Source organism: Eptatretus burgeri, chromosome 3 (assembly GCF_056783735.1).
Source record: "Eptatretus burgeri isolate ZD-2024b chromosome 3, Ebu_testis_v1, whole genome shotgun sequence".
Lineage (NCBI taxonomy): Eukaryota > Metazoa > Chordata > Myxini > Myxiniformes > Myxinidae > Eptatretus > Eptatretus burgeri.
Genome location: NC_140963.1, coordinates 70,537,227 through 70,551,619, shown reverse-complemented (window position 1 = coordinate 70,551,619; position 14,393 = coordinate 70,537,227). Strand labels below are relative to the sequence as shown.

Below are 14,393 nucleotides of genomic sequence, written 5' to 3'. Positions count from 1 at the left end.
ATTGTCGTTGTACCTAATTAATCGCGCGGGCAGACTACCGAGAGACTGTACCTCAACGGGGCCGCTTGGAAACGAGCCGCTTCAGCAGCTCACTTTGTTTTGGGATAACCGAGCGGGGTATTACTGCGCAGCTCAGTTGGACCCGATCACTTTATCGGCTATTTAAAAACCAACTATATTCCGAACGCAGAACGGCAGTTCAATTAAGGGAAAAGGATGCAACGAACGGGTGAACATTTGAACAAGCACATTTATTTCACAAGACACACATGCCGGCATGCACGTCAATTAATGCAGCAATGGCAATCATGTAGTTATGTATGCAATCAAGGAGACCATGCATACAAGTATACAACCAACAAAAGCAATGCAAAAGAGCTACTACTGTCTATCTATTGTACACACTTAACAGTTCTACTTACGGACATGGCGCCACAACGTTCATTCAAAAGCAACAAAGAGAAAACCCCGGGAAAGTCGAGGGGTAGACTGGACCTCTTGGGGTCTTTATAGGCACGGAGCCGTGTGGACTGCAAAGGCTCCGAGAGACCGGCCTGGCTACCTTCACCCTCGACGTCACCTCTCCAACGACTCACGGTACGGCAGGCCGCGCCCCTTGGCTTCGCTGCGCTCCTCTCTCTCCAGCTCCCTACCGCGACTCCACACACTGCCCACAACAATGACACGACACTCTCTCCTCTCCTCCACACACCTCACAACCTCCAGCAGAGCGCGACCTTGCGTTCAGCGTGCCCTTTTATCTTCACAGTGCCTCGCCCCTCCCTTCCGCCCCCCTCTTCCAGAAGCAGGGCGTTTTCCTCGCTGAATCGGGGCCTTTCTTTTGTGTTTCCATAGCTTTCGTCTTTTCCGCACGTGTTTGTCGTTGGGGGGAGGGGTGATGCCGTTGTACGTTCTCCCCCGACGAATGCTCGCTTCCCGCAACCGTGTGCCGAGGTGGAAATGTGGTGGTGGTGGTGTGGTTGGCGTTATGGTGGCGTGGCTGGCATTTTGTGGTGGTCGTGAGGGTGGTGTGGCTGGCGTTTGTGGTGGTCGTGAGGGTGGTGTGGCTGGCGTTTGTTGTGGTTAAGGTGGTTGTTGTGAAGGCGGCTGTTTGTTGTTTGTGGGGATGTTGGCGGTTGACAAAAAGGTGGTTGTGCTGATCGTGGTTGTTGTGGTTGGTGGCGCTTTGTGGTGGTAGTAATGGCGGTTGGTCCAAAATAACGACAGTAAAACAAAAACGGCTAACTCAAAGATCACAGCCCTGCATACGAATAATTGCCCGTTTAACATCGGTGGGGAAATCTATCTGAACACAGACTTATCGACATAACTGATCTAAGGACCTATATGGTGCTCTGCGAATTTCCACAACCGTAACAATATATATGTGCCTGGTGTTGGCTTGATGGTTCGGGTGGTGGGCTTGGGATCCCAGAATCCTGAGTTCAAATCCTCCTCAGCTGTTTAATAACAGGTGGGGTTGACTGCCTGTCATCCATCCGAGATTGGCAAAATGAGTGCCAGCATGCTGGTATCCTGTTTTTGGATTGGCGACCTGTCCAGGAATGTTCCCAATAGCTAAGGAGACTGCTTCAGCAGCACTGATACTCTGCACAGACTATGGTCCCACCGGATGTGTGTTTGTATATGTATGTATATATACACAGTCATGCGCCACTTAACGACGGGGTTACGTTCTGAGAACCGCGTCGTTAAGCGACGTCGTCGTTGTGCAAACATCATTTTTTTTTCGTTTTCGAACATCGTACTTACACAAAACTACACACCTTGGCTATATGGTGTTGCGGTGTTGCGTATTGCTCGTCGGATACAAACCTGTACAGCATGTTACTGCACTGAATACTGTCGCAATCGTAACCCACATCCAAGAGACAGAAGACGCGTTAGTTTTACCTTTGTGCTGTTCATGATGGCCATCGGTGTGGTTAGCAGCAGCTTACAATCTCCTCTCGCATCGATTATAGAAAGATGAATAAATAGCGTTTGGATTTTATAAATACGTAATCATTGCATCGATGTTATAATTTATAAATGAAGAAACAAGCACCTGTCAATTGTGATTTATATTTTCGGAACTGTGATTGTTTTAACAACATGAAAAGCTTCACCAAAAAGAAATTCGTGTTTTAATTTCGACTGTAACAACGATTTATTCGCGGAATTCTTCAATTCAAAGGTAATGTACTTGCTAGAAGGTAAACGTGCAAACATTGGTTCAGTTTGAAAGCCGATTTCCTTGAATCCCGATTTAGCACTACCCTGCTTTTTTCGCGATGACATTTTATGGACCTCAACAATCGCATTGTAACGGGGCCACACTGTCGTTTATTATCATTATGAAGTAGTATGAGTATGTACTGTACAGCACACATAATTGTATGTGCTATTTTTATACGACTGGCAGCGCTATGTCGGCTGCATCACTTGGCGATAGGAATTTTTCAGCTACATTTTTTTTTTCATTTTTTTTTTTTTTTTTTCAGAGCTGGCAGATCCGTCGTATATGCGATCCGTCGTTGCCCGGAACGTCGTTAAGCGGCGCATGACTATATATATATATATATATATATATATATATATATATATATATATATATATATATATATATATATATATATATATATATATATATATATATATATATATATATATATACTTCTTTGTGGGAGGAGATTAGTACTAATCTTACGAATCAGCAAATTCACCGATTTGAAATATTGTTTCGATAAAGGTCATAACTGGAGGAATGATCCTGGATTTTAAGCGAGCAGTTCATTTCCATGTCTCGTCTTCCCCACTCCTGTCCTCATTGTTTTTATTACCCCCATTAACCTTTTTTTAACCCAACTGTATTACTTGCTCGTTTCAGTGTTTCTTCCCGTCCTCGCTCTGTTTTCCTGCTTGTTTATTCCCTTCATATTTGTCTCACTGTCAGTTATACCTTGCTCTTCTATGATCCTCATTCCTGTAAAGGAAAACAACAAAAAACCAAAAATGGCAATCAGAGATTGCACACCATCACCAGTGCTTGTTTTGTGTGGTGTTTGTGTACTACTGTTACCTAATTAATAATAGACATAACTATAACTGCTGACAGTGATGACCGGTAACCAAAATGTCCGACCTTGATCAGACACTTGACACTGACCCATGATGTTTTGTTGTTTAATTGAATTCAGAATGGTATTGAAATCAATTCAAAATCAAATTGAAGACCAAATAGGTACAGTCCCACATTGGAGTTATCAGAAGGAACCTGAACAAGCAAAAAGCAAAGATGCAGTCATCAAGAGGAACTTGGATAGGATTTGGGTTTCAGCTGTTGCTACTCTACCCTCAAACTCATCTAGGTTCAGTGAAGTGAGTCTTCTTCAAAAAAAATTAAATATTTCTAGCTGCCAGACCATGTGTCCAATTAGGTTGAAATATAAAAGCTTTATTCCTCGTCATGATTAGATTGTAATTGTTAAGTTTTACATTGGTTGATGAAGCGGTCAAAGATAATTTTAAGATTTTTGCTCAGTCCAATATGGCTGCCAGACCATGTGACCTATGTCATCAGTGTGAACGTTTTGTTCCTCATGGCTCGGCGGTCATACCTGTAACGTTTCGTCTCGACCTGTTGAGCCGTTTCATAGATTTTTTTTTGAAGCCTTATTTTAAGTTAAAAAAAAAGGCTGCCGAACCATGTGACGTCAATTTTTTCTTTTCTGTGGACTAATTTATCCCTACGTGACCCTCAAACATTTTCATACTGATTGGATGTCATAACGAAGGCACCTATGACATTAAAAAAAAAACAGAATAATCACGCTTATTCTCCATGTGGAGTACTTGCCATGTTCCAAGTTTCATTTTTTTCCTTGGTGCAGTTTTGGATATTGAGTTCCAGTTTTTTCCTTTTTTTTACAACGTGGCTGCCATACCACGTGACCTATGACATCATAATTGTCATTAAAACGTTCTACGTAAGTAATGTCTCGTTGCAAATTGTCAATCCGACCAACGGTTCTGAAAAACTCGCGTTCTGTACAGACAAACAAACAAAGGAACGGACCCAAATGGCCCTCTCCTCTGGCGAGGGTAAAAAAAAAATATATAAAAAACGTGAACTCAAAACGTTAATAAACATTATCCATGAGTTTGTTGGGCACCTTACAGAAGACTAAATCAACCAAGATTGGTTTCAGCAAGATGATGCCATGAGTCACAGTTTGTGATCCAGCACGAACAAACTTCCATGACTCTTTGGTTACCGTGTAGTGTCCACATCATTGTGGCCACCTCGATCCCCAGATCTTAAGTCGCCAGATTTCTTTTTATGTGGATATTTGAATGACAGTGCACACTACAAACCTATGCACTTTTGGTGAATTAAAAGCAATAATCAGTGATACAATCGGCAATATTCCCAATAAATGCTACACTTTGTGTCGGAGAGCATGCTGTGAAGAATGAATTTGTGTCTGCAACATGGTGGTGGACACTTTCAGAACTTCATTTAAGGTAATCAATTGTGTGGACCATGTCACATCTTTCTGTAACGTTAGGTTACATTTACGCAAAATATTAAGGTTCTTAACTGATATCGTTTTCAGTGTATGGTAATTTCGGGTTTTTGAATTAAAAAAAAAATCTAATAAAAATGTTTATCCAGGCCCACTTTACTGTTACCTCCACAAATATTTGCAATCATTCCAAAGAGTCGTGATTCTTTTAGACCCTGCATTCCAGAAAGTTAAAATGAAGAGAGTTTAAGAATGTGGTGCCTCCACATGCATGCCTCCAAAAAGATTCAAATGAGTGGTTCTCCATAGTGCATGAATGACTAATCCTCATTCATTCATTGTATCTTCCCTTTTTTGTCAGAGTATTCTCCATTTATTCCTTTGAACTTGAAGAAACGAACACTCGTACCATTTGACCCAAACACACCCACTCCTCGGGGCGTGTTGAAGGTTGGAAGGCACAGAACTTAAAGGAACAAGAACAAAGTTGAATGAAAGGAAGATGCTGAAGCCAATTTTTTTTTTTTTTTTTTTTTTTTTTTTTTTTTTTTTAATAAATGAAGAAAGCCTCGATGGAATAGAACATGGAATGAATGAGATTATTCTTATGGGAAAATTTGGGGATGTGAAGAACAAAAATGAAATTTGAGGAAAGTTATTTGATTGGCTTGACATTTTCATATCTGACTTCTTTTCTTTTTTTTTTCTCTCTTTCAATAAATATCTGTCATTATTTTTATTATGTAAAAATTTAAGCCTTTTCCTGTCGATCAATACTGGACTTTCAAAATGATCTAATCTGCCCAAGAATATTGGTGCACATATACAGCAACGATGATCATCGGGGCGGGGAATGTGCATCATGCGTGCCACATAATAATTATCTAAAATGGTTTTCAAAGCTTCTAACATAAACCAAAAATACTTGGGGAAAGTACAAGGGAGAGAGCTGGGGTGTGCCTCAACACAACAAAGGAGTTGGAGGGAGAGGCCATATCTGGTTTTGGTGCTTCTGAGCACTGATGGGAAGGTCATATTTGGGGCTTGGGAATGCACAGGGAAAGTTTAAACTGATGAGGGCTGTTATGATTTTATTTTATTTTTTGTATAAAATGTTGAGGTTCATATGAGAGCTAACACACAGAATGTATAACAAGGGGTGGGATAGTGCAGCAGATAACTGCAAAATACCCCTAGAATACTTCGGTTTGTGATGCTAGCATGAAATTTGGCACAAATACTCTCTTTGGTCTACTGTGTTAAAAAATGGCGATGGCCACCATCCAAATTAAAAAGTATTATTCCTAAAGCAAGTATTTGGATTAAAGGACAATATTTTGAGCGTATACCTAGGTTTTAGGGGTCAAATAATCTAATAGGAATGTTGTCTGGGCTCGAGTGCATAATCGAATGGTCAAAGCAAAGATGGTGTCCAAGATGGCCGCCATGAAATCTATAAATCCTAATATTTCAGGAACTGTGCTGAAGATATTTTCTTATTTTCATCAGAATATCTTGTGATTCAAGCATGAAATTTAACATAAATGATCTCAAGTCTCCAAGGATCACTCTTTATGCAAAAATATTGCTCCTGCTGAAAATTAAAATGGCTGCCATTTTCAAGATGGCTGCTAAGCCGTATCTCCAGAAAAATCAAGCTGGTAATAATCATTTATCATTTCACAAAATTTAGTGGTAAAATACTTTTATTTCTGATTTATTGCATAAATATTCACTTGTTTGTCATATTGCAAAATTACCTGTCACAACAAAGATGGCGTCCAAGATGGCTGCCGTAAAACTTAAAATTATCTCATCAATGAATAAACATAGAAATACTAAGTACTATAAGTTGGCAAATAGGTAATAAAGATAATGTATTTCATTAGAATTATTACTTATTTTGTCAGATTGCATTTTAGAGGCTGGAGGAAAGCTTAGCATAATTATAATAGTGATGTCAGTGCACAACCAGGGCACACTGGTGACATCACTGCTGTGTAACTCAGCATGGGGTTCAGTGTCAGCTGATCTCACTTTACTAATGCTGTAGTAATAGACTCATAGTTGTAGTATAGTTTAGTTTAGTGTCCCAAATGCTGTCTAACAGTCCCATATCCAGTAGCTAGTAAACAGTAGTTTGTAGTTACTAGATTTAGTTAGATAGCTGCGCCTGAATTGACAGGGTGTGCCAGCGTGGGAGAGCCGAGCCAAGGGTATACGTGACTTGCCAAGGGTATACATAAAGGGGGCTATACATGGCTTGCTCATGTAGTTACCCGAATGGTGTACAGATCACATAGTACTTAAATGACACTGGATGAATGATCGGGCTTGGTGTAGGTCACCCGAACCTAGTCTTATCCCATACAGGAATGTGCGTTGATTAAGGTGGTAAAAGGATAAACCCTCGGCCTTAATCAAAATGGCAGATGCGAATCCAATTTTAGCCAAGAAGCAAACAGACTGGACTAGATGCTGTCTTTGCCAAAAAGACAAAAAGAATGATGCCCTGACATCCCCTCCTACCCATCATGTCCCAGAACACGATGGGTATACTATGCTAGTGACCAATATACCTCTATTCAATGAGATCAGTGCACTCCCATTGATTTTAGACCCAGCTAGACTGAATGAGGGTGGAGGTATAGAGGCAACGCTGAGAAGGAATGAGGCAAAGTAGCACATGAGTTCTCGGTTGTTATTTAATAACACTAAACTCGATCGTGCCAAAAAAACGTCGATCCGACTCTCATGGTAGTGAAACAGATGAAGGGCATGTGAAGCAGCGACTGACTAGCCATGATGGTCAAGTATGTATTATGTGTGAAAAGACCACCTGAATCTGACCTTCGGCAAGTTATGACCATGAACTTTGACAAGAGGCTGCACGAGTGTGTTCAAACACTGAATGATGGCACGTTGTTAGCAAAACTGGGTGATGGAGATGCCATTGCCCAGGAACTAAAATACCATCCTGTCTGTCTCACTGCTCTGTACAACAGGGAGAGATACCATCTCAGAAGTCTTGAGAAAGACTCACATCAAACTAAGGAGGAATCAGATGTGTATCCACTGGTTCTTTCGGAATTGGTGAATTACATTGTTGAAACCAGTCTGAATTCAGACGGTCTCACAGTCTTCCCCCTTGCAGATATTTACCAGTTATACCAACAACGTCTGGCACAACTGGCTGTTGATACTCCCACTGTCAATACCACCAGATTAAAGGATAAATTATTGGCTGAAATCTCTGAGCTTGAAGCTCACAAAAAGGGAAGAGGTGTGCTTTTAGCATTCCAGAAAGATGTGGCTTTGTCACTGTCAAAAGAATCAGAATACTCTGATGCACTTGTGATGGCTAAAGCTGCAAAAATCTTGAGACGACACATACTAGACCATCAATCACTATTTGATGGCACATTTCCTGAAGGCTGTGTTAAAGATGCTATACCACCCATTCTCCTTCGATTCGTCGGGATGGTTGAACATGGAGCAGACATCAAATCTCAGCTGAGATTTGGGGCTTCAAAGTCTGACCAGGCCATTTCCCAGCTGCTGCACTATAACTGCTATTCCTGATACAGAGGGAGCAGCAACACACACACTCCAAAGACAGAGAGACACCATTCCCAGTGTACATGGGTCTCTATCTTTGCCAAAACCAGGAAGAGAAGCCTGGTAGAAATGCTGCATGAGCATGGCCTCAGCATCTCCTATGACAACTAACCGTCCATGGTTGATTTTCCCTTTGCAAAATGGGAAGAATTTTTCTGTCCATATCTGAACCATATCTGTCAAGTTAGTAAACCTTAAAAAATCTTGATTTTGTTCCAAACGCTAGTTCGTGAACAATTGTTTATAGCTATTGTGGCAGCCATCTTGGACTCCCATCTTTGTTTCAGCAGTATGCATGGGAACTAGGAATCTAAAACCATGTCCACTTAATTAGTTGATCCCAAAAACCTAGGTATAGATCCAAAAATTATGAGTCTATGTCTATTATTTCCTTAAATATGAGCATTGTTTTGGTTTTGCGGCAGACATCTTGGATGCCATCTTTGTTGCAACCATGCTGTGAGGTGTTACATTACAAAGAATAATCATGCTAAAATCTTAGACACAAAAAAACTTTGGTTTACACCCTTAATGTGTTTTGTTTCAAATATTTAGCTGCAGAAGAGTATTTTCTGGGCATATGGTGGCCATCTTGAAAAATGGTCGCCATCTTGGAATTTTGCCTGGCCAGCGCCTTTTTTGAAAAAAAGTGGACCTCAAAGAGTATTTGTGCCAAATTTCATGCTTGCATCACAAACCGAAGTATTTTTGCAGTTGTCTGCTGCACTCGGAGAGGGAAGCACAAAACAGTGGGGGGGGGGGGGGGACAGAGACATTAGGAGATCTGTGGAAGGGAGAGGGATGGGGCAGGGAACACGGTATACAAGATCGACATTACAGGGACCTTCAGGAAGGAAAGCAGGGAATTTGAAGGTGGGTTTGGGGTGGATTAACGGGGGTAGAAAATATCATGGTTTTGGATGGGGGAAGACAAGGGATGGTGGTGAGCAGCTGATTTGAAGACCTGGAGGGAAAAGTGGGATTGAAGAGTGTGGGAGTTTGTTCCAGAAGCAGGATAAAAACAGGAATGAAAGGGTGAAGGTGAGCAGTGATTCTTGATTTTGGTAGTTTCATCCGAAGGGGGTTGCTGGCAGATTTTGAATGCCCTGCATAAATATGGGGGGGGGGACGACGACAGATCACAGACAGCAGGGGGTCGAGACCAGAGAGGAAACGACAAAGACCACTGACCTGCCTGCATTGAGTGAGTGAGAGACCCAAAGACTCATCTTCATCATGGGAGATACTAATGATCCTAAATGCATTGGTTTCCACAGCATAAAACCGTGAAAGGTGAGAGGCAGGAGCACCAGCCCAGACGTGAAAGCAGCGAGACTCCATCAGGCTGTGGATGAAAGCTTAGTATGTGGTCAAGAGCTCAGGTGTGCCAAGAAAGTACTTTGTATGACGGAGGATGCCCAGTCGTCCACTGACTTTGGAAGCCAGGTTGGAAATGTGGCTTTCCCAGGAAAGATCATGGCAGATTGTGAAACCAAAGAGCTTGAATGAAAGGACTTCTTCAAGAGGATTTTTAAGAAAGTCGGTGGGGGGGCGTCCATACGGTCCTTTCGGAGACATGGTGAAAGTGTGAGATTTGTCAGAATTGAAAGACATTCCAAGTGTTTGACCAGCTTGTGATTTTTATGCAGGTCTGCAGGGAGTGATGAGGCTGCTGCTTGCTGATCTGAGGGATGACAGATGATATGGTCGAGGGTGGACTCGTCAGCAAAAGGAAGAGGGGATGAGAGAATGCCATTAAGGGCCACATGTTGACTGCAACAGGAGAGGAAGTTTACAAGCCAAGAGTGGAGATTGCTTTCGATGCCATAGGAAGAGAGTTTGGTGAGCAGGGCGGGGTGCCAGACCTGATTGAAAGCATGCAACATGTCTGGGGAGATTGCTCTGATCTCATGTCTGGCATTGAGGACCACCATCCATTTTTTGGAAAGCAGAAGCAACGTATCCAGGATTGTGACTCCTCCTCCTCCTCCTTCTCCTCCTCCTTCTCCTCCTCCTTCTCCTCCTCCTTCTCCTCCTCCTCCTCCTCCTTCTCCTCCTCCTTCCTTCCGTTAGGGGGTCGCCACAGCGGATCAACAGTCTCCATTTCGCTCTATCCTCCACATCTTCCATCGACACAACCACCCGCATGTCCGCCCTCACCGTATCCATGAACCTCTTCTTTGGCCTTCCTCTTCTCCTGCCTGGCGGCTCCATCTTCAACATCCTTCTCCCGATATACTCTGCTTCCCTCCTGTGCACATGTCCAAACCATCTCAATCTCGCCTCTCACTTTGTCTCCAAACCGTCCTACCTACGCTGTCCCTCTAATATACTCATTCCTTATCCTGTCCATCCTTGTCACTCCCAACGAGAATCGCAGCATCTTTAACTCTGCCACCTCCAGCTCCACTTCCTGTCTTTTTCTTGGTGCCACCGCCTCCAAACCATACAACATAGCTGGTCTCACTACCGTCTTATATACTTTCCCCTTCACTCTTGCAGCTACCCTTCTGTCACAAATCACTTCTGCAACTCTTCTCCAACCACTCCATCCTGCCTGCACTCTCTTTTTCACTTCTCTCCCACACTCTCCGTTACTTTGGACAGTTGATCCCAAGTATTTAAACCCATCCACCTTCCCCACCTCAACTCTGCAACCGCACCATACCACCACCCTCCCTCTCATTTACGCACATGTACTCCATCAGGATTGTGACCTGGTCTGAATCCAAATTGATGATCGGAAATCGAGTGAATGAGAGGGTGAGCGAGCAAGTGTAGCAGAGTATGTTTTGAGGACATGATGGCTAATGCCACCTGGACCGGTTGCAGAATCTTAGTCAAGGTTTGACAGCGAATTCTCTGCCTTGTCGGGAGAAAAGGACAGAGTCCAGGAACAGCTGGGTGTGACTGTGATGGTGTGATTCGTCGCTTTCGATGAATCGCTCCCCTTCGTTGGTGTGCTCTCTTAGCATTGTATGTTGTGTGATGGCTGTGTTGTCCAACGCGGGACCAACAGAGTCTACTGCAAACATCGCAGGTGTAGGCTGTTCCTTGTGGAGGTGGACGTTGGCAGATTTTCTTTTCTTGCCTCCACTGTCTCTTGACAGCAAGTCTCCCACATTCAAAGTGGTCCAGGCCTTTGTGGCAAATGTTCCACCAAGCTGACCTGTTTGTGGCCTGATGTTCCCAAGTGGTTATTGGAATGGCACAAGTAATCTTGGTGTCCAGGCGAACACCACATTCATGCCAAAGGTGATGTCAATCTTCCAAAGGACACAAATGCTTTATTGAGTCTTGCTATTACTTCGTCGTCGATCATTGCCTTCTTGGAGAGGACACCTCCGAGGTAACAGAATTTATCTACTATACAACTTTGAGTGGCATGTCATCGATGGTAATGTGTGAGACAGTATATGCACCTTCTGGTCTTGGATGAAGCATTGCCTCGGTCTTTTTGAGGCTAATCATAAGCCATAGCGATGAGCAGATTGTTCAAAGGAGTCGACAATAAATTGCATGTCTTCAAGATTGTGACAGTGCGCAGTCATTGGCAAAAAGTAGATCACAGAGCAACATTTCCGTGCTTCTAGACTTGGCCTTCAGATGCTGCAAATTAAAGACACTACCACCAGTGTGCAACTGGATCATCACTCCCTGGGTGCAGTCTTTAAAAGCATCATGAAGCATTGAAGAAAACACAATGCTAAATAATAGGGGAGCTTGGACACAGCCTTGCTTTGTGCTGTTAGTAACAGGAAATGGCTTAGAAGTGCATCCACTGCCCCTCACATGAACAACCATGCCATCATGGAAGGATCTGATGATGCTGACCAACTTAGCGGGACAGCCGACTTTGTTGACCGAGTCAAAGACCTGTGGAAGCTACTGTACAAAGACCCGAACAGCTGGGTCGACAAAGACCATGCTCAAGTTGCAATCTTGTTCTCCACTTTCTTTTTCGGAATCGAGCGGAGAACATCATATTGGTTGTGCTGCTTCCATTACGAAAGCCGCATTGGCTTTCTGAGGTGATTATGTTGGCAATTGTTGATGACTTGCGATTAAGAATGATGCGGGCAAGTATTTTCCCAGCAATAGATAGCAGGGCCATGCCATGGTAGTTGTCGACCCACAACTTATCACCTTTGCACACGTACAGGGAAACAATTGTGGCATCTTTGAAGACCTGGGGTACTGGCTCCTCACTCCACATCGTAAAGTGGAGTTGGGTCAGTTGTGTGAGGAGGTTGGCACCACCAAGCTCTAAAACCTCGGAAGGGATACCATAGTCACCAGGGTCCTTTCCAGATGAGATCTCTCTGATAGCTCTGGTGACCTCTCTTTTAGTCGACTGTGTAAAGTGGGTACAGAAAGCGATGGGTTTGGTTCTGGGGTCACAAGAAACTATGAGATTTTTGCATCAATGGCTGAAAGGAGATGCGTGTGTGTGCTTTTCCGCTCGCTTCCATTAACAGGAAATTGTAGGAACTCTTCTCTACAACTCATCCATGGATATTTCTCATATTCCCTATATTTTCGTGAGTCTGACAGTGTCCAGGAACAGAACAATTACAGTTAACCACTTTGAAATTCCCACTCCTTTGCTTGCTTGCTGAAAATTATGTGAAAACAATTTCACATTAGTAACAGCAGATTAAGAGCCCCATCTCTTGGAAGTGTCGCTGAAAACTCGCGTGCACACAGCGCATGTGCAAAAGGCCTCGTGAGCATTGATGCATCATTTTGAAAGTTCCGTATTTGTCAACATGTAAAAGGTATCTTTGTTACATCACGTGTATGTACTACTTAATTTAAAGTCATTGGATGCATTTATTTTACTAATTGCATCATTGGAGAGTTTGTCAATAATTACCTTTAACTTGCTTAAGTTTTTTTCCAACAATGTCAAATGTCTGGCAAAGATGTAACTTTTTGGAAGTCATACATTCATGATCCTTTCAGAGTAGAATTGCATTTATATCATAGCCTTATTTGTGTGAACGACAAGGATTTAATTTTCATGGAAATTTGATTGTACAGTATTGAAGTGTTTCCATTTTGTATGAAAAAAAAGACCAAAGATATAAACGATCTGAAAGCTATCTTGTCAATTAACGAGCTGTTTACCTACCCTACAAATAGGCATGTGAATGTGAATTTGAAGTGGAGTTCAGTCCCAGCTGTGCAGTTGTGGCAAGAGCACTTTCACAGCTTGGACTACGTTCTACGGCATACTTGATAGTCATGACCAAACATATTGGCACCCTTGCACTTTTTTTTCAAAAAAACTCACAATTTTTTCAAATTAAGTTGAAATTGACAAAGGTATTTGGTCTCCACAATTCTTTATTTCACTGTTAATATGACAGAACCTTTGTTTCTGATGCAGAACTGAATATATCCTTTTAAATCAGAAAATAAAAATAAATGGCATTGACAAAATTATTGACACCTTCGACTTAATATTTGGTAGCACAGCCTTTGGACAAAATTACTGCAGTCAAGCACTTCCTTATAACCATGAATGAGCTTCCTACACCTCTCTACTGGCAGTTTGACCCACTCTTCTTGTAAAAACTGCTCCAGTTCTCCCAGGTTTGAAGGGTGCCTTCTCCCAACTGCTGTTTTCACATCTCCCCACAGGTGTAGTTCTCGACTCATTGCTGGCCATTTCAGAACAGTCCAGCGTTTTGTCTTGAACCATTCCTGGGTGCTTTTTTGAAGTGTTTGGGGTCATTGTCCTGCTGCAAGACGCATACCCTTCGACGGAGACCCAGCTTTCTGACACTGGGTTGAACATTGCGTTCTAAAATGCCTTGGTAATCTCCTGATTTCATGATGCCATGCACGCATTCAAGGAACCTTGTGTCAGAGGCAGCACAGTAACCCCAAAACGTCACTAAACCTCCTCCATGTTTGACTGTCGGGAAGGTGTTCTTTTCTTTGAAGGTTTCACTTTGTTTTCTGTAAACAGAGATGATGTGCTTTTCCAAAAAGCTCTAATTTGGTCTCATCTGTCCAGAGGACATTCTCTCAGAAGGATGCTGGCTTGTTCAAGTGTGTTTTGGCAAAGTCCACTCGGGCTTTATTATGTCTCTTTCTCAGCAGTGGGGTCCTCCTGGGTCTCCTACCATAGAACTCCCTTTCATTGAGTTTGCGATGGATGGTGTGAGTTGAAACTGTCGTCCCTTGTGTCTGAAGGTCAGCTTGAATCTGTTTGGCAGTTGATCAAGGTGCTTTCTC

The 14,393-nt window shown here is 42.7% G+C and overlaps 1 protein-coding gene across 2 annotated transcripts in view; it reads left to right on the top strand.

Moving 5' to 3' along the window:
- LOC147030148 (uncharacterized) overlaps window positions 1–14,393 on the top strand; it is a 66,358-nt gene that overhangs the window by 38,695 nt on the left and 13,270 nt on the right. Inside the window, exon 15 of one of the 2 annotated variants that reach the window (XM_085873885.1) lies at window positions 4,891–13,252. The exons of the other annotated variant lie outside the window; for it this stretch is intronic. Within the exon in view, the coding sequence (XP_085730011.1) occupies window positions 4,891–5,000 (110 nt within the window). The 3' untranslated portion in view covers window positions 5,001–13,252. Of the gene's footprint in view, window positions 1–4,890; window positions 13,253–14,393 lie in introns of those variants that run through there. 2 annotated transcript variants of the gene reach the window in all.